The 22,084-nt window shown below is 33.1% G+C and overlaps 1 protein-coding gene across 1 annotated transcript; it reads right to left on the bottom strand.

Annotated features, from left to right (window-relative positions):
• Positions 1-722: 722 nt before the first annotated feature.
• On the bottom strand, positions 723-21,958 carry LOC140047124 (FIGNL1-interacting regulator of recombination and mitosis-like). Its single transcript, XM_072091958.1, has 18 exons — positions 21,876-21,958; positions 21,362-21,490; positions 21,019-21,117; positions 19,912-20,049; positions 19,401-19,563; positions 18,894-19,021; positions 18,172-18,470; positions 17,831-17,979; positions 17,253-17,423; positions 16,803-17,031; positions 16,556-16,703; positions 13,021-13,206; positions 11,979-12,170; positions 11,468-11,581; positions 10,953-11,090; positions 10,404-10,484; positions 8,925-9,053; positions 723-3,576 (listed from the first exon to the last, which is right to left on the bottom strand). Exons 3-18 carry the CDS (start codon positions 21,106-21,108, stop codon positions 3,397-3,399), a joined length of 2,535 nt encoding a protein of 844 aa, XP_071948059.1. The 5' UTR covers positions 21,109-21,117; positions 21,362-21,490; positions 21,876-21,958; the 3' UTR covers positions 723-3,396.
• Positions 21,959-22,084: the final 126 nt, after the last annotated feature.

The following is a 22,084-nucleotide window of genomic DNA, read 5'->3' as shown; positions in this document are numbered from 1 at the left end:
TAAAGTACGTAACCAGTCTGAAAGACTACACCGAAGGAAACCCAAGCAGGGCCCGGGCCTCTTGACGGAGACATCGAACGTTCATCAGGGTATCTTGGAAAGCGCTGTCTACACTAATGTGACAAAAAATGTAATGTGCCCATATATGGACGCGATGATGTCATATCACTATAACTATATATATATATATATTTGGGAATATCCCTATATTTAGGCACATCACACTTTTTTTGTCAAACTAGTTTGATAGTGTAGACAGTGCTTAAGATTGTTGATATTACCGTAGGAGGGAAAGCAATTGTACACTTATCAGGGATTTGATGACGTTCATAATTGACCATTAAGAGCTTTATAGCAATTGAATGAAAACTATGTGATTATTAAACAAAACCGCAATTCAAATGCAACAGACAAATTTAATTTGGAATCACACGGGGGCTATTCCGTGAACAACCGATTCACACGTACACAAATCTTACAAAATGTAACATATTGTAGCTAGCACTCAAAAGTGTTGGGGGGGGAAAGTTTGCCCTCTATTTTCTGTGACGTTTCTTGCTGCGATAAAGAGACCTAATTATTTTGGAGGCATCACGTCTTGTACTCGCATTACATATTATAATTATTATAATTATGTATCTACAATTCCTTGAAATGGAAACAAAGGGTATTGTACAGTAGTATTTTATGAGATATATAAACTACCAAATAATGAGTTCTATATTAGATGTATTGGCACAACTAATAACATGGAACTGGGTTAATTGGTCATATTAACGGGAAATTACATTTTAAAAATTCGCACAAACCAGTGTCGATAAAGATGTCGTTACACCCAAAGAAGCTACAATTTATTACTATCATTGTTTATTAAATAAACTTAGTCTTTTCCTAAAACGACAAATCAAAGATAAACAAGGACCACTTGGGTAGCCGTTACTTCCACCCAATTGCTCGCAATTCACCTTATAGGCTACTAACATACCGGTACATATATAAGTGTTGCACTGTTAAGGGCTAGTGTTGCACGAAAGCTCTGCTAATTTTTCTGGCTGTTTTGCTTTTTCGTTTTGATTTAGCTTTTTACTTATTTTATTTTGTATCTCCATTGAGATTCAGCCACTGATACCCACAACATTGTCATTATTCAGTGCTTATTTTATTTTGTATCTGAATTTAGATACAGCCACTGATATCCACAGCATCATGTAATTTTTTTCAGTAATTTGCCTTTGAATTTATATAATTATACAGATATCCATACGTCCTGTACTGTGGGCGCCTACCACGGACGCATGATGAAAATATGTACTAGTCACCTAGTACTAAGTTCCTACATATTGAAAACAGTTTTTCTTTTGCTTTCAAGGTAAATCGAATCGAGACATCAAGAGCAATATTGCTTATTTTGTTAACTTACTATTATAAATTTACGCAATTTGGTACCCTGCGCAATAATAGGTGCCGCGCGCAAATAGGTAACACCGCAATTAGGTACCACCCGCGATTAGGTACCATGCGCAATTAGGTACCACACGCAATTAGGTAACCCCGCAATTAAGTAACCCCGCAATTAGGTACCACGAGCAATTAGGTACCACACATAAAATAGGCGCTATGCGTCTAAAATTCCCTACTTTGGGACAAGTGTTACAGTATTGGAAGACTTTTATTTTAGAAACCGTGTATTTAACTGTACATCTTATCAACACATATTCACACAATGTACATGACAACGTTACATTTAACACGACATCATCATAGCGCAAACAGGGTTGTAGGCCTACTGGACAACATAACATTGCTCATGTTTGCGTCAGCCCTGTAGACATGTTTTTGTTTCCTCCAGGGCTATACAACTTCCAGAGGGATTCGAAACACGACATTTTAGATCAGAAGTGGGAAGCCACAAGACTAGACAGTACCTCTAGAGATGAAACGAAGATAAAATCTTGATTCATGCTAGATTTTCAATCTAACCTATAAGTAAAATGGTAACCACATCCTCCATATTACGACGTCCTAAGAATTCATGCTCTTTGTTGGCCTCCTTTTCGGATATTCAATAGAACCATTAATTTAAACAACTTCCATAGTAGGCTACAGTACAGTATGTTTTAAGGCCAATTTACACAGACGAGTGGTAATGGTAAGCGAAAAACCGAGTAGCTTGTCCCACTTAGAATCTGTATCTATCTTGAGCGGAAACCACCCGTTCACTCAGCGTTGTGTGTAAATGATCATAAAGAATATCATTCTATATTTTTAATACCGTTACCGCTCGGCTGAGTAAATTGTGGCCTTAAGTTGGATTGGATAAGTATGACCAGAGTGCCTGAGTACATTTGATTTTGGGTAAAATTATCTAAATAGATAATATTTTGGAAGTTTAGAACTAATGTAGTCTTAAATATTATCCTAATTTTTTAGTTAAAAAAAACAAAATATATGTATACATATTACTAGAATAAATGCAAAAACCATTGCATTTCAAAAAAACAAATCTTGCATTTTATTTAATTTTATTTTTAAAGTATAAAATAATAAGTTAAGGGTCTTTCACACCTGTTCCGGCATGGTTCCCATCCGGCGAATCGAACATGAACCTCAATGTTTCGTTTTCACGACGCTCCACGCGGCTATATGCGCCAATCGATATGCGCGTAGCCGCATAAAAACGTAACATCGATTGAATTTGTCGGCACCGGAACGGAACTGTGCCGGAATAGGTGTGAAAGACCCTTTAAACATGTGCAAGTCTTTGGCAACAACATTTCATTTTGTTAAGTTATTAAACTTTTGTTTTATATACAATAGAATCTTTAAATATAGAATAAAAGAATCATACACTTGTGCTCATCTCTGTAAAGCTCTGTCAACACTATCAAACTTGTGATGTGCCCATATTAGGACATGATGATTTCATATCACTACCATACTTGGCAACATCACACTTTTTTGCCAAACTAGTTTGATAGTGTCAACAGAGCTTTAACGTTGCTTCCAAGACCATGACGTTAGATATTTGGATTTTTTATTTCAGCCAACTTTAACAAACATAAGTAAAAGAAAAATAAAGGTTAAAAAGAAATTTGGACTCAATCACAGTATCATTGTCAATCTCAATAGCTGTACTACCATTTTGTTCAATAATTCATAAAATCATTGAGTTAGCTTTGATCATTTTTCACCTCTCCATTACCTCTGTATTGGAGGATACATATACAGACAGAACACTATTTAGCAAGACCCACAATTCAGCAAATCAAAATAAATTTCAGGGATGAAGAACCATACTGTCATAAACATGGTTAAATGTCCAGTACACAGCTCTGTGATAAAAAGTCAAAATAGTACATATTTAAAGTCCATACCTGTGGGCAGTCAAGTCGGATGTCAGCTACAGATATCTGTTAATTGTTTAGATATGTCTTTTACATCCTGTCTGAACCAATCTGGTAGTATCCCAGTTTCCTGCTTCCAGCCTTGTACTTTTGTTATACATTCTTGTAGCTGTGTTGTCAGTTTTCGCAACTTGTTTTCATCATCGTTACCTCTGTGTCTTTTTGCAGATGGCTAAAGTTTAAAGGATTTGAGATAAAAAGAAAAAATTTAAAAAAATACTTCTAAATCTAATAACAAATTTGTTACATGTCCTGAAATACATAAAATCCAAAATAAAACTACAGTACAGAAGCTAGGCTTGTTTTGTAGCTGGTAAACTAAGCTATAGGCGTAGCCTGACGTTGCTGAAATAATTGTCTTTCCTTTTTTGATAGAATCCGTTAATACAAACTAGGGAAGACCAGGTATTTTCACTAAAAAGTTACCATTTTATTATTTGATTACCATTTCACAATCGATCAAAGTGATTGGTGCGCCACATTACAATATGAAAATATCAATCCGCACGCGATGCATTCTAGTATTTATAGCGGGCCGCTTAAATTATTAGAATCAACTTTTTTCCTCCGTGTAAAGATGAAAACATTATTGCAATAGGTCCATATAGTATTCATTTTAAAATAAAATGTAGTGTGACCGTAAGTTAGGTAAAAAAAACAAAGGTCTAGTGTCTTTAAGATCTGTTGGAGTACAGTATGTACTAAGTTTACAGGATTTTAAAAGTCTAAATCTATACTCAATTCAATTTTTTGGAAAATTTCATCCATATCAACAAATATGCAAACAGAAAAAAAAAAAATTTGCAAACACTAAGCTGAAATATATAGCATACTTCTCCATCTACAATACATTTTTGAGTTATGCAGCATATGTTTGCAAACACAAGCAACAAGAATATTGCAACTTATCAACATACGTTGAATGAAACTATCGATAGATTTTCTCACATACTTATTAAAGGAAGGGACACCATGTTCAATAAACATCATACTGGCACTACTGCTTCTAGAGACATTCAGTATACGGTACAGAGCATTATTGTAGCATACAAACAATATTGTGTTTACATTGAATTACAACAAATGAAAGTAATTTATACTGACTAGATGGTACGCTCGCTTCGCTCGCGTACCATCTAGGTCGTGCCCACAGATGGTTCTCGAATACATAATAATTTGAGCGTTAAAAAAACTGGCGATTTCAAATGTACGTACCGCAGGACAATAATACATGTCGTTTACAGGAACGAATAAATAGACACTGTGATTTATGTACTGTAAAATTAGTACCCTGGGAATTACTTCCGAAAGAGAAATTTGTCACAAAATGAGACCAATTGTTTAAGTCAAATTTAAACAAACTTAAATTGTGTTTTGTATGTAACATTTGGGTTGAGGGATGGGGAAGAGGATGGGTGCAAAGAGGAACACTTTTTAAATATATTCTTTACCCATTTATTAACGAAATATTAATTGTTTTCATGTTTTACAAATAATATACCACTAAACACAGTAAAACATTGCGATTTAATACTTTGTTGAAACTATCACCGTCATAGTCGATTGAAATAGTACAGTACATGTAACGATACATCACTACGACGTATATATGTTTATATAATGTAAAACAATTTCTGAAAACCACCTCTATTCGGGGAAAATCATAAATTTGATTTAATCGTCAATAACTATTAAATTATCTAACTCAACTTAATTAGGCCTAATGGTTTTCAATTGTTTCTTAGAGCAAATTCATACTTAAGTTGGTTCCTACCCTACCCACCCCCTACCCACCAAAGTTGTTCTGCGTTTAGGGCATGTGATGTACCGTAGGCCTATCCTCTACTGGTTTTACAACGCTACTCATGCCAGTGAGGGAAGGGTGATGATATGGGTGGTTTAACTACAATAATAAAGATGTGTACATAATATACGGCGAGTGAAAACGCTAGCTCATTATCCGTTTAAAAAAAATTTATATCCAACCTCTGCAGCACAGATTGAAAAAAAAAATGGATCGAATTTCTGTTATGAGTATACAGTACCTGTACTTGCCTTTAGGACGCCTGAGGGAATAGACACTTGTGGAACAGAGATTGGAATGTTCCATTCATCGCAAATCAATACATTTGTATAAACGTATATTAAATCTATCAAAATAGTATTTTTTAAAGAAAATCGGCCTGTCTTCAACATTATGATGCTATACTCGAGCTGTTCAACCGGTTTTCAGCCATTAAAAACAATTATCGTAGGAGGAGATAGGAAAATGCGAAGCATCCTCGTATTATTGTCTGCGGGTATTTTTCAAGACGGACATCCATTAGACAGTGTACCACCATCGAAAAACACCCCTATTTGGGGCAAATCGTTGAACCTAAATTCGTTTTAATCGTCAATAAATAATTATCGAACTCAATTTAATTAGTAAACAGGGTTACATCAGGTGGTTAAAATCAGTACCGAAAGTACGAACCAACTTTATATACCATCGAGTAAACATTCTAGAAATAACGCGCGATTTACAGAATTTTGCCCTTACGTAAATTTATATATAGATGAGAGGATTGTTTGTTTCCTTTTGAATTTTAAAAGATGGATGCTATACAGGAAAGAACAAATATATTCATTTAATATTATATAATAGTTTCTTGAATTAAGGCATACAGTTTAGCAATTCCTTCCCATTCCTGAGTTCACTGTTTTGTAATACTGTGAACGTTTTCAATAGAAGAATATTTTGTACCAAAAAGTTTGAAGGTAAAGTCAAAAGCACAAATTATTATTTTAATCCAACAGCAAGCACATATGACACAGCAATTACAGAAAGAAATTACAAGATTTTAAAATGTTATGTGAGGCACACTGTGTGTGGTATGTAGAGTGTTAAGACAACTGTAAGGGGTGGGGGGGCATGTCTACTGGAGTTCTAGCCCCTTGTCGCGAAGATCTTGGCGCCACCGCTGAACTGAGATTTGAACCCAATGGAGGATTATAAAGTCAAGTATAGTTTTATCAAGTTACACTAAATCATTAGACAGGATTTTTTAACGACTACCAAAAAATAAAATGGATTGGTTTGTTTTTATTTTAGATGTCCGTAAATCAGTTAGACAAGTATCAATGTGCGACTCATGATGACAAGCGCCTCAAGTTCTTTTGCATAACCTGCAAGAAATCACGATGTAAAGAATGTGAAGAATTCACAGAGTCAAAATAAACACGACGTTACACGACGAATGAATGCTGTAGACGTGTTTAATAAAAATGTAACCGAGGCTGTTGAGAGAACTTAAGAGATCAAACAGAAACTAGAAGCTCAGTTTTATTCCTTTCTGGCGGACGATGGCAACTTTATGTTTCATTTGGATTTATGCAGAAAAGGAATAAAAGCTCACAAAGAACGAATGACGCTACAAGCAAAACAAAGAATTATTGCTAGAACTTGAAAGACTAACAGGAAAACGAGATGAAAAACGAGAAAACGAGATGACAACGAGATGAAAACGAGATGACACAGCAAGCTAAATCAACTTGAAGCAAAACAAGAAGTAGCATCAAAGATTATGACATAAATCTGTAACCTGACCAACACACTGGAGACAATAGACATAATTGCATTTCATAATTAACAAATTAACAACTTCACAACTTACATTGATTAAACACAACATGAAATGAAGTTTTTTAATTTTGGAAAAGCGATGGTTGTTGAAAAAGAGGAATTAATTACAGTCACAAAAGGGCAAGCCGTTCGTTGTGGCAGTAAAAGGTCCAGAAGAAGGCGCAGAAGAATTAACTGGCGCATTAAAGAGCTCATCTGGTGAAAAAGCTGACATTTCTATAGATCACCAAGGAAGCGGAGAGTACAAGATAACAAGTATCTGTAAAGAGACCGACAGATGGAGATCACAGTTGGAACATTTCCAATCAAAAAATCACCAGTAGACATCAAAGTGGAAAATCTGGGACTTATTCATACAGTTGACGACATACAAGAACACAAACAAGATACAGAGTTAGTGTCAGGTGCTGCAGTCAATCCAGATGGATATTTATTAGTATCAAGTAGGAGCAAAGATGTGCCACTAAATGCTCAAGTTTACAGACTACATCACATGGGCAATGGTCAGATAGTATACAGTGACCTTTCAGAAAAGTGTGTAGTAGTGACCGACGAGGAATTCCAGGAAAGGTGTTCAATCGGTCAAGGAATATTAAAGTATCCCGCAGGGGTGACAGTCAACCAAGAAACAAGAATACTGTATGTTGCAGATCGTGAAGCAGTAAGCGTTTTAAAATTCAACATCAATCAATATGGGTGTAGCCACGTGGAGTGTCGTGAAAACGAAACACTAAGTTTTGATTTTATTTGCCATAGTAGCCGGCCGGAGCAGGTGTTAGGGAACCTTAGTCTGCAAGTTTCAACATAAGCATAAAAAAATATGACATTTGTAGAACAAAACTTGAAAAAAGTAGGAAACAAAAAAATGACCTTCAAAAAATTATTGCACACAATTGGATAAGAATAATGTCTTTTGAAATATGACTAAGCTGAAACAGTTGAGATTGTGAAGAATGACACCCCTGGAAATCCAGGGGTGCATAATAGTTGAATGACATGAAGCATCAAAATATAAATATTTACACAATGTAATCATGATTTTTATATCAGAAGACAAGTCATTATTATACTTACACTAGGGTAATAAAAAAAAAGAAATAAAAGTATATATATTATCAATATTCTGCAGCTGTTATATATATATACAGTTTTTTTTTCCTGGCTGTTTTACTTTATTGTTTTGATTTAGCTTTTATTTTGTATCTCCAAGTTGAGCCAGTCACTACCCACAGCATTGTCATTTTTGCAGTAATTTGCCTTTGGATTTATGCATTCAATTCATATTATTATTAGGATTAAACTTTAGATGCCGAGTTGGCATTGAATTTAAAACCAATTTTATCAACTGTACATTTTTTATCACGTTAAGGGTGTTACACGTTGATATCCAATCAAAAATAAATATACTGTATCACTAAATTACATGTGGTCTAATGGAAGGGTGTCTGCAAATGAATAAGGGTGAGTTGGTGTCACAGATTTCAATTGGATGGGAGACGAACTGGGTGCTGTATATACCAGAGAGTGATGGTGTAATGATAATATCGGACAAGCATGTGATAGGCATGTGCTCGAGGTTATCTGTACCATACTAATTGCATCCTTAGACAAGATGGTTTGCTTTCATTGCCTCATCCTTTGGATTGGAGGTAAAGTCGTTGGTCCTGTGTACATATAGTGTACATTAAAGGACTTGGTGCACTATTTAAAAAGAGTAGGGGAGCGTCTCTGTGTTTTTATCTGGGTAGGTGCTGCACTGCTGGCTGTCGTAGGTCCGCGGAGGGCCTAATCTGAATTTTCTTATTTTCCAATTCAGTTTGAAGACCAGAATAAATACCTTTACATTTAAGTTGACCTAATTACACAAAGCATGCATATTGTATTGAGAAGCTTACCTCAATATTTTCATACTCTGTTGTAATAGTTTTCATTGGAACATACTCTTCTTTCTTGTTGATAAGTTCTTTCTGATGCTCCAGTCTTGTTATTTCTGTTTGTCTGTCATCAGAACATCCGTGTGGTGTCTGTAAATTATACATTTAGTTTTTTTACATTAATTATTAATATAATTTTAGCTGAATTTACACTTTCCAATTTGTTGGACTTTACCACACCCAATTTTTAATTACCGTACTGACGCGGGTATAAGCCCACCCCCCTCGAACACGAAATCACGTCAAGTTTGGGGGGTGGGCTTATACCCGAGGATCCAAAAATGCAGATCGTCAAAATAGCACATGTACACTGTGTATTCCACCATGCGAGCGAGCGCCCTCACGTGTACGACATTGCCTCTAATACACGAGGTGTAAATTAAGCTTATAGTTCGTGTAATTTATCGTAGAATATCTTATTTTAAACATCAATTTAACAAGAATTTATCAAGCAGAAAAGCAAGTATACAATGTTCGTTAAATAGAAATGTACCAAAGAAATTTAATAAGCTTGTTTATGGCAGCCGATAACAAATAGTGGTTTTCCGTTTTGGCGACTTGTAGCGTCGTATGTGAAGCGATCTTCGACCGCGATGGAGTGTAAACAAAACAGGACCGCTAGGCCTCATATGGCCTAGCGTATACTAGCCTAGTTTGGTTATGATCAAAGGTAGGTGTATTCGGTGTATGGACGTCGCCAAATACAAAATAATGTATTACGACACGCACTGTAGATCTTCGAATTAATGGGTGGGCTTATACCCGAGTGCCTCATTTTTCAGGAAAATTAGTCAAAAGTCGGGGGTGGGCTTATACCCGAGTATGGGCTTATACCCGCGTCAGTACGGTACTGTATTTTCATAAATTTTGAAAAATTATTATTTGATTGGCCAACAGAAATTAGATTCAAGATGGTTGGTAGTGACTGATTAAAAGTTTTCTTTAGAACAGAAAAAAAAAATTAATTATCAGTTTATCTTTCAAATACACACGGTTTGGTGGCATCAACACAAAGAGAACATTAAGTGTGGTTCCCACTGGAATGCAAAACGTATCAACGCAAAGTGCTGTATTGCGTAATCATGAGTGGGAACCGACGACGACGCAAACATCAACACAGTACTGCAAACATCGCTACAGGGAAATCAAATCAGTTTCTGGCAACGACGAAAGACAAAAGAACACTGGAAAACATAGTACAGTGTGTACTCAAAAGTATGCAGGGTGAACTAACGTTGACATGCAACAAGCAGGTTTGATTTCACGCAGGCAGAGGCAAACACAATTATTAGAAGGGCATTTTCTTACGTTGTGTAGGTTACGTTGTGTGTTAGTGGAAACCACGCTTTAGAGAAAATCAAAGTTGTTGAATGTGACATTAAGTTCAATGCACTTTGAGATAATGTTAAGCATATAAATCTATTATTAGGTGACTATTACCTGTTGAAGAAACTGAACAGTGGCTGCCTGGGTACTATCATCCACTAGACTGTCTGTCACTATAGATTCATACACAGTTTCCTAAAAATAGAAAACTAAATTGAATATTGTTCACCAGAGTATAAACATTGTATGAATTTTTACATCTCTGTATTGAGAATTAAGCTCTGTCTACACAATATTTAAACAAATAATTAATTTGTTCTGCAAAAATAACCAAAATGAATGCATGTTAATCAAATTTTAATTTTTGTATTTAGAATTAAAGACCAGATACAATAATCCAAAATTAAAAACAAGATAGGCTCTGGCAGTGACGTATTCAAATTCTTATCTTTACCTTATGGAATTCACACCAAAATATTTTTTGTCAACTCTACATAAAATAAATCATTAATCCTTGAAATTAAATCAATCAATTAATAGCCTTATTAATTTACTCAAATCAATAAATCAAGCATTCTTTCCAAGCTTTAAACAAATGATAAATTTGTTCTGCAAACAATAATCAACATGAATGCATGTTAATCAAATAAACCAATGACAAACCTCGGCAAAGTCACTGAATACTGATAGGGCCTGTTGATGTACAACATAGCATGTGTCAGCAAGAAGAGAGGAGAATAGACTAGATATCCTAGATGTGATGTCATCAACTATGAAATCATCTGTAATAACATCATCAACCTACATTATTAAAAAATAATAATTTTAAAATGATTTGAAATTTAGAGGCATAATGGAACATGCAAATCAAAAGTAAGTTCTTTAGTAGCTTCTTTGAGCTATATACAAATCTGGTATATTACTCTAGCATATATCCAAATACAATGTACATCTTAAGCTCTGTCTACATTATAAAACTAGTTTGACAAAAAAGTGTGATGTGCACAAATGTTGATAGTGAAATAGTGACATCATGTCTATATCACATTTTTTCGCCACATAAAGTTTGATAGTGTAGACAGAGCTTTAAACTAGTACAGTATTATATTATTTGAACACATACAAGAAGAAGAAAAGATATTAATTAATTCAAGCATGTGAATTTGGTTCAAAATTACCTGATTTTGAGTTTTAAATGTAAGTTTACCCATCTTACTAAGAAAGTCAACAACAGCCAACAGCACATCACTGCTAACGCCAGCATGAATGACCTGGTTTAAATGATCTAGAACCTAAACAAAAAAATTACATGAGCCCTGTAAGTTTGTTGTGTGTTCTTAAGCTCTGTCTACACTATCTAACTTTATGTGACAAAAAAATGTGCCCATATATGGACATGATGATGTTATTACCATATTTGGGCATATCACTACCATATTTGTGCATATCGCTACAATATATGGGCACAACACGTTTTTTTGTCACATGAAGTTTGATAGTGTAGACAGAGCTTTAACGGAAAACAAATTGATAAGCAGTAATAAGTACAATTTTTGGTAATCTAACACAAATTGAACATTTTTATTATTACACATAACTTACACATCTCGTAAAGGAAAAATAATTTTTGTCCTTACAATCTTATATTTTTTTAAACAAAACTAACAATACAGAATAAGACAAGAATACCTTTATAAGGATATCATTAGTAAACTGGCCAAGTAGGTAGGAAGATAAATGAATGAGTAATATCAGAAAAACGTGATCCTTTATGCTTTGGATATCCAAGATGAACCACAACCGTTCCACATTTTGTAAAACACTTGAATGCTTAGACTCATAATGTTGGTAAATGTTGCCAAGTGCTGCAACATGGGGGCACTATAAAAAAGAAAACATCAATCAATACATTTGGAAAGACAATATACGCCAACCTTTCTTAGATTTAGAAGACTCATAATCATAAAAAAGTGCTGCAACATGGGAACACTATAAAACAGAAAACATCAATCAATACATTTGGAAAAACAATAAATGCTAACTTTTCAAAGATTTGTGTCTACCCAAACTTCTTTGAATCCTGGATTTCTAAATGACTGGAACCCAATGTAGGTCTTTTCAGCCATGTACTTAATGTTTTAAATTAAATTTGATTTGAAATCATCTCTTAGGAAAAGTTAAACTATTCGAACGAAGGCAACATATAGCAACATGCATGTTAAATTGAGTGCGAAAATTTATGTATGCCATCCTATGACATGAAGTCACAGCTTTAAAAAATTGTTGGTGACTCTACAAATAGCCTACATGATTATTATAATTATATTTTATTTTTATCTATATTATCTTTACCACTTCAAAAAAGTAGATCCGTAAATTGGATTATCAGTTGAAAGTATTACAAATTATAATAAACTCAGTGAACAAATAATAAATATTAAAGCCCCAAACATAACTAACAGAGAAATAAAGACAGTATTGGGGAAACACTTAATAAACCATATATAGAGAAATATCTAAAAATAGAAAAAGAAATTGACAAATTCATCATTTTGTTGATTCATTTGACAAATATAAATTTATTGCACAGTAGTTAAATACAATCAAGTAAAACATACGCGGCCATAGGAAGTATTTAATCAAGTCATCAGGAAATTAATTCTTAATTTACAGGATTTATATTTTCGTTAAAGAACAGAATCAGACGACAAAGAAAGCAGTTAACACTCACTAATTCATAAACATCAGTCAGTGTTTGGAGGTTTGTATCTAGAAGCCATTCTGTGATTCTCTTGTTGGAAGTGCTAATGACATTATCACGTATAGATTGCCGAGTTTCAACTGTAAAAACTGACAAAGGAAGACTGCTCCATAAACATGTATGCTCTGATGGTGGATACTCCGTCACTAGTTGGGCCTAAACAAAAACAATATAAACTTAACTTGATATGTACAGTACAATATAATGTATTTTAATTTATTAAAGATGGTCTATATATATCATTTAACCCTCTGGGCTTAAGATGTTTGTTTAATCATTAACATTCTGCAGTATGTTTTAACATTAAAATTATGTGACGATGAGACTACTAACATTACACATGTGAAATTGATTTAGTGTTTTGATGCTCTGTCTACACTATTAAACTTTATGTGATGTGCCCATATATGGACATTATGATGTCATATCAAAACAATATTTAAGCATATCACTGTCATATTTAATCATATTACTACCATATTTAAGCATGTCACTAACACATAACACTTTTTTTGGCAAACTAGTTTGATATTGCAGACAGATCTTTTTAAAGAAGTGATGCACTAACGTTTAGCCTTAACATAGATTTAATTAACTAGACTTTAATAAACTACTGCATTCCAAATAATTTACCTGAATTGTCTAGAATTACAGGTGTACATAAAGAAAATCTAAATAAAATTTTGTAAAGCTACAATTATGTGTACTTTATCTTGTTTTTCACAAAACGCATGTTTTTATCAAACCACTACAGTACATGTTTAGTGTCACTTTGTGAAATCACTAATAATTTATGTGTTTTTCTCTTGATAAACTGTTGGGTGTTAGTGACCTACAAATTATGAATAAAATAATGCATAACAAAGTGCAATAAATACTTTGTTTTCTTAAAATTACAATACTAGTCTAAGAAATGTACTTGATAAACGTTTAAGCACTGTCTACACTATCAAACTAGTTTGACAAAAAATGTGGGATGTGCCAAAATACGGTAGTGATATGCTCAAATATGGTAGTGATATGACATCATCATGTCCATATATGGGTACATCACATTTGTTTGTCACATAAAGTTTGATAGTGTAGACAGAGCTTTATACATTTAAACAAAAGAAGCATGCATTCAAAAAATCTGAAGACATATGCTAAACATGTTTAATTTCAACAGTTATTCACAGATTGCAGGGCAAAGCAGTTTGACTGTAACATCAGCCCCATGAGATGTGTTCTTATTAACTTTCTAAGCCCCTATGGTACAGATAGATACAATCTAAACAAGGGGAAATCATTTGAAATACTTCAACTAAGGTGGTACTGACTTATCTTTGTGAAATCAAGATAAAGCAATCAAATAGGATTATATATAATATAACGCATTATCATTTGTTGCCAAAATTCTGTCCACAAGTTCAACGAATTGTTGAAATGCTGTAACATTGAATATTATAACACATAATATCTCCAATCACTGAAATTGAGTTTGCACAGAAATAGATCTGTCAGTGTCATACATGAACACATGTAATAGTCATCTGTTAGTCGGCCAGGTAAAATTAAAACACCATAGAGGGGGCATTACAAATTTTTCTTGTAATCATAAACTAATTAATAAATGTACAAAATTCTTTAATATTATTTTGATGAATGGATGTTATCGAGAAGCGTCACTTTGTTTCCGGAGCAATTTACTGATCAGAGAATGTTGTTAGAAAGGAAATAATATGAACCTATTATACACCTGTAAAAAATGGGTTTAAAATACCAATGGTTGCCTTGCAACAGGTGTATGATAACAGCCAAATTCTCACACATATTAAGTTCTAAAAACTAGCTTTATTTAAACGGGCAATCAGAATTCAGAAAAGTTAGCAAAACTTAGATTGTAGAGAAAGTAAAATTATTAAGAAAGTAAAATAAAACCATGTAAATGATCATAAACATATTTTGCATAAATCTATATAAGAGCACTAAGCCAAAATGTGTTCCTCTATCTCCTCCTAAAACCACAAATCTGATACTAGTGCTGGGGCACCTTTTAATTCCCCTCTATCCATTAGTCTAATTAGAACGGCAAATTTGTATGAAATATATGAATATCTATTTCATATAGAAGTGTGTGTACTGCATTGAACCTTACAATCATTATAATGTGATGTCCGTCCAGTGGACGTGTACCTGCTAGTAGCATTTAATAAATTAATTGTGTTTATACTGAATAAATTCAGAGTTTTCCACTCAGAAATACGATTTTGAAATAGAATTTAGGAACTACTACTATTAAAGAAACTACTATAAAAATCTATAAAAACAGAATTAAAAATTATTCTAAAAACAAAATATTGTATTACTGTAGATAAATTCCATGACAGGTCATAAGCATGTTGTCTAGATAATGTAACATTAATAGGTTCAAGCTAAGTCCTGGGAAAACAACAACACAAGGATACTATGGGCCTGTAAAGATGATAGATATGATTTACAAAACAAATTATTATCACATTCTTGCTAGAGCATTTGCAACCTTTTAAACATATATTTGCAGATAATATAAACAGTAAGTCATTCAGATAGATAGCAAGACCCTGATTAATGTGTTTAGAAATAAACTTTTAACCAAGTGAGGTTACAAAGGTACATTAAATGTAAACAATGGATTGATGTAAAATTGTAACATTCATTTGTGATTTATTATAAACATCCTGAAAATGATTGATCACCTAAATTTAAAAATTATAAAAAAAACTGTTAGTGATTGATCCAGGATTTTAAAATTGGGGAAGGGATAAGCCGGCGTTCACGAATTACCGCAATATTACCGTCTTACAGCTCTGTGTGAAAGGGGCTACTTAAAAAGATGTATTTGTCCCCACAAAAACATGAAAAATTAAGATTAATAAATCAGACATTAAATAGGCCATTTTTCAATTTTAATCAAGTTATTCACTTCTGCAGAAAAAAAAAATTATTTCACTTATAAAAAGACAAAAGAAACTTTTCATTTTAACCAAAAACTATCGTCTGACAGGCAATTGAAGTATTTTTTGTTTTCAATTACATTGTTTTCAGGTAAATAATGTTGTTTTTCGATCCAGTTTTTGGTCAAAGTGAATAACTATTTAATGTGACATTAAAATGGCATATTAAAAAATGTTTAGGGAGAATATATCTTTAAACAAGTCTTCTATCTTTTTTTTGTAATTTTTGGAAATCTGGAATACACCTATGAAATTTTGAAAATTAATTTTGCTCAATACAGTAGAACTCTATCCTTTGTAACACATTGGGTTAGGAGAAGTTTCCCTTGAAAAAGAAAATATATGGCTAAAGCTCTGTCAAAATTAGTGTGACAAAAAATGTGTGATGTGTCCAAATATGGTAGTGATATGCCATTATCATGTCCATATGGGAACATCACATTTTTTGGTCACATAAAGTTTGATATTGTAGACAGGTCAGACATAGGTCAGTGAAATATAACAATCTGAACCAAACTATACACACTCACCAGATGATCATCTCTCATAAAGGTTACTAACCGTCCAACCAACATCATTAAATGTGTACATTGTACATTGTGGTAGCCAGCAGGGACTTTACTAAGGATTTGGACCAAGCCTTTTACATGCGAATTACAAACTTCAGCAGTTCCATATCTAGAACATAAAAAAAAATAATAATTAAAAAGTACTGCCCCTGAAAATGCCTCTTTAATAAGGGTTCTACTTTTTTGAAATAATAAACAATTTGTTTACCTTGCAAGAAAACACCACAAATCTATAGAAACCATGGCAACATGAGTTTTTGTATTCAAGCACCATTTTAGAAGGACACCCTCTACAATATGAAAATGCTTTGCTTGAATGGATGCGATGTAAGCACTAGTATAAGTGATAAGGTACTGATGAAAGCTGATGGGTTCCAGAGGTTTACCAACGCATCTCACTCCAGTTAACTGTACCGGTAGGCTCAGCTCTGGATAACCTGATAGAAGAAAAAGTATTAAGCTCTGTCTACACTATCAAACTTTATGTGACCAAAAATGGGATGTGCCCATATATAGACATGATGGTGTCATATCACTACCATATTTAGGCACATCACTACCATATTTGGGCACATCACACTTTATTAAAAAATGAGCCTGTTCATACAAAAATCTTATAAATAAATATATTTCACATAAATATATATAAAATACTTACATGCAGAGACTGACTCAAACAGAGATTCTAGGATACTGTTTCTAGGCTCAGTGTGAGAGGTTTGTTCTGGGGCTAGCCATAGATCTTGTGTCTCATTATTACATGATGGTAACTGCTTCATGATGGCTATCAATAGCAAACACTGCGCAAACTCACTGTCGACACTGCAATCTATGTGAAGTGAAAAGAACGTGTCATGCTTTACTTAAAGTATAAACTTTGGTGTGTTAACATATTAATAATATTAAAGATGTACTGTCCCATAAAAAAAAAATGAAGATTAATAAAATCATACTTTAAATAGGCCATTTTGCAGTTTAAAAAAAAAATAATTGCACTTATAAAAAAAAGAAATAAACCAAAAACTCATTGTCTGATAAACAATTTAAGTATTTTTGCTTTAAATTACATTTTTTTTCCAGGTAAATAAAAAAAATTTCGATACACTTTTTGGTCAAAGTGAATAACTATTATGTGACATTATTAGGTGAAATTAAAATGAACATTTAAAAAAAATTATTTTTTAGGGGTACAATATATATTTAAAGTGAATTTTGGGAGTCATAATAGCTACTCACCGTTTTCATGTATTGTGACAATTTCACAAAAATGCTTTTCATTACAAAGTAACTGCAAGATAGGCTCTGTGCAGACCAGTAAAGAAGTCTTTAAACATTCATGTGACTGTTCAGTTAATTCTGGTGCTTTTAGGCTAGGTGGGCTTTTACTATGGAAACAGAAAACAAACATAAATTTTTAAAAAATATTTGGGGTTTTGTAGTGACTTTATACAGGTCACCGAAACATACCAAAATAGGTCTATTTTGTGATGGTTTAGCTAATCAAATTTTCTTTCTAAAGTTAGCTGTTTGTTTTGTTGCTTCAATTGCTGTATATTTGTCAAAGTGTTGGCTTTCACCTGTAAAATAACAGCAACATCTGGTAGAGTGACCTAAGTTTCAACATTGCCAGCTCTCCATACTCCTTTAACAGGTGCACTAGCATCTTAGCGGACAGGTGACAAATCTTAAGATTCCGTTGAAAGGATTTCTCATCACCAAATGAAGCAGAATTAGCAGTACCGGTGGAACTATCAGAGGAAGTACCAGAGACGGTGGCAGTGGCAGTACCAGACTGTTGCAGCTTTGGAGCTTGCTCTAAACAAGTATCAAAGCTTTCTTGTATGTGTTTGCAAAGAGAGCTTACAAACTCTGAAACCTGATGGAAATAAAATGAATTATTACTCTTAAGCTCTATCTACACTATCAAACTTGTGACAAAAAGATGTATCCATATATAGACATGATGATGTCATATCACTACCATATTTGGGCACATCACACTTTATTGTGGTGGTCTCTGACTAAGCTTAACTTGGAACAAAATAACTTAGAGGAAGCCATCTCAATTCTAGAGGATAAAGTATGGCTAGTTAGCACACACTTATCTATCAGAATATTTTACAACTTGTTATTTGTTTAATACAGATATTGTGAATGTATATACCATGTCTAGCCTTCCTTTAAAGGAAAGATTGAGAATAATAAAATATTGAAGATAAATCTTAAACTAGAAAAAAAAGTTTAAGAAAAAAAAATATTGAAAAAGGTACAATTTGATTAGATTTTGTAGAACACTTACATTTAGTTTATGTTGCATATATTCTTTGTGTTTTGTGATAATTTTGACAAGAAATTTCCAAGTAGAAACCATCAACGCTAAGTCCATCTTACTTATTATACAGCAAACATCATGAAAAACACCACACACTAACAAGAGAAACAAACTTAAAATATTAAATTTAATAATAACTTCAAGGTGAGCTGAAGAAGTTTAAGGTTAGGGTTCCCATCCACCTTCACCATAGGCACTTACAAAAAATGCTCACTCTGATTTTCTCAAAACAAGGCTGTAGCGAGGCAAAGATGCTTTATTAATATAAAATATGAGGATCTGCGCTGGGGAATTAGGGTGGGTGGTGAAAATTGAAAATTCCATGCTTAATGCTGGCTACGGCCCTGACAAAACATAACAAAGAAAATTCTATGGCGATGGTAATAATAGATGATGACAGAATACAACAATCAGTGATGATATTTGGCATGACACTTTAATTTTACTTCTGTATCTTGCGACCTTTGACATTACCTTCTGTAAAACAGTTGATACAATCATCTGGTGTCTCTGATGTCAGTGGTAGAAGTTCCATCAATGAGATAAGCGACTTCTGCAGCTGATGAGCTTTCTTAAACAGCGCCATCAAGTGTTCGGACACACATTGGAAAAGTTCTCCATACAGTGAGTTACTAACCTACATCAAATTTGAATAATAACTAATTATTGACGCGAGTTCTAGCCCAGAAGTCAAATATTCCAAAACTGTACAACCTTGGGCTGGCCAAAATACAGTATTTCTGGAAAGTCTGGTAGATGCATTTAATCTAAATGACAGAAATGATTTTGTGAAAGAAAATGTTGGTTTTCAAAGAGTCTGCTTTTGGAAGCATTGACAATTGTAGGTTTAAAATATTTCAAATGTATACCTCAATTTTAAGAACTTAAGCGGTTAGATTATAATTCAAATGCATGCCTTATTTTAGGAACTTAAGGGGTTTTAATTCAAATGTATGCCTTAACTTTAGGAACTTCAGTTTCATACCTTACAATGTTCAAAAGACTGTTTGATAATATGTACAGCAGATGGAGGAAGAGATGAAACATATTCAAACTTGACATCTGGTAGCTTACAGACATGATTCACATATAAAAGTAAGGTGTCTACAATTTCCATCAATACCTATCAAGAGAAAACAACAAGGCTTGAAAATTAGGCTTTTATGTATTGTCAACACTATCACTAGTTTGACAAAAAAAAGTGCAATCTGCACAAACATGGTAGTGATATGCCCAAATATTGTAGTGATATGACAATATCGTGTCCATGTACAGTATAGGCACATCACATTTTTTTGTCACATACAGTTTTATAGTGTAAACAGAGCTTTAGATCAATGAATTCAAGTTTTTGACAAAGCTTGAAAATTGGAAAATGTAATATGCCATATTTAAGTAGAATTTTGTTTATGGAATATTTTAAGCTCTGTCTGAAACTTTATGTGACAACAAAATGTGATGTTCATTATATGGACATGATGATGTAATATCATTACCATATTTGGACACATCACACTTTTTTGTCAAACTAGTTTGATAGTGTAGACAGAGCTTTAGTTTTGTAATGTTTCCTGCAATAATAATTCCATAATATTAATAATGAATTAATAAATAATAATAAATAAATATTCTCTTTCCAATACGTTTTTTGACAGAATAATAATTAATCTTATATGTTATAACTCCCAATTTAAACACAATCAGGAGCCGGCCCTGAATGTCCAGGGATGCATCTTGTATACATGGTTTAGACTGTTCTAGGGGGATTTAGTATGTATCTTAGTTTGTATTTTAAGTAAATTTTCTCTGTTCCCATTTGGGAAAACCTGAACGATCTATAGATGGCGCTATACCATATACGAGATCTAATGGTAACAAGTCCAAGTCACAGAGACTCACTCATGATTAAGCTGCGTCGTTGACCAGCGAAAGCTAGAGTAAAAAAACGTAAGTTTACAAATTTTATTCGACTTTGGATCATCCAAAAGAAAATTTACTTAAAATACTATACAGTGATCCAGATGAACCTTTTTACTAATATCTTAGTTTGGATTTGTTAAAGAAAGTATTACAGTTGAAAATGAAATGGTACCTTGAGTTGGGGTACCACGCCTGCTTCATTGATGACATCGGCCGATTCAGTTAGGCTACATTGTAACTTGTTAATACACTCATCAAACATTTGAGTTACCTGTAAAGTAAATAATATACATATATATATAAATAAATAATCAATCTAAAAATGAGAGCTACTGTAGTAAGATGGAAAGAAAAGAAATAAATTGACATAAACATAATCTGGTTGAATAATTAGCAATAATTGGAGAACTTTCTTTAAGTTTGATGCATTTTAAACTTTTATTCTCTTATGGTTATTTAATTAGGTTTTGGCTATTTAATTCTATAAACTATAAAACAAATAAGTAATTTAATACCGTTGGCAACACTTGTGAAAATAATTTGTTCTGCAGCTGTGACGCACTGATGATGGGGAAAAATGAAGATGACAATGTTCTTAATATTTCAATTTGTTCTTCAACATTCTGACTATCAGTAAAATGAATGTACATAAGAAGGTTAAGAAAAATATATTTCAATTAAAATCAAATTACTATAATAATTAATAAATACAGAATTGAAAGTGGAATTTACCCTAAATCTGTTTTGGCTGAATTTATTAGTTTTTAGGGTAAATTAATTAGTTGTTTTTTATTTATTATTAATCTCTCTCTCTCTCCCTCAATACCAGACACCTTTGGGTATGCCTAATATGTCTGGTTTTCTGAAAGAAGTCTGGATGTGTTTTATGGTAAAACCAAAAAATCTGGTTTAGGGAGAGTTCTGGTTTTGAGAGTGTATTGGAGAGTTGATTAAGGCATTCCTGGACTATGATGTAATTAATAATTATCAGTGCTGTGCATTTTACTTTACAATTTTTCAAAAGGATATTATTAGATTTTGTAAGGCATTGATTTCTTCTTTCTTGTTTTTATTTTGTATTTTACCAACATCTTCTAATAATGGAGTAGACTGAGACATTCTTGTTTTTTTTTTTAAATCTGTAATCAAAAGTAATAAAATCACAATTAACCAAATTCTGTTTACAGTTCTGTGTTGTTCCAATTTATATTATTAATTAAGAGACTACTTACTTAGTA

This window comes from Antedon mediterranea, chromosome 4 (genome assembly GCF_964355755.1).
Source record: "Antedon mediterranea chromosome 4, ecAntMedi1.1, whole genome shotgun sequence".
In the NCBI taxonomy this organism is placed as follows: Eukaryota; Metazoa; Echinodermata; class Crinoidea; order Comatulida; family Antedonidae; genus Antedon; species Antedon mediterranea.
The sequence above is the reverse complement of the archived record's forward strand: the minus strand, read 5'-3'. Positions and strand labels throughout refer to the sequence as shown.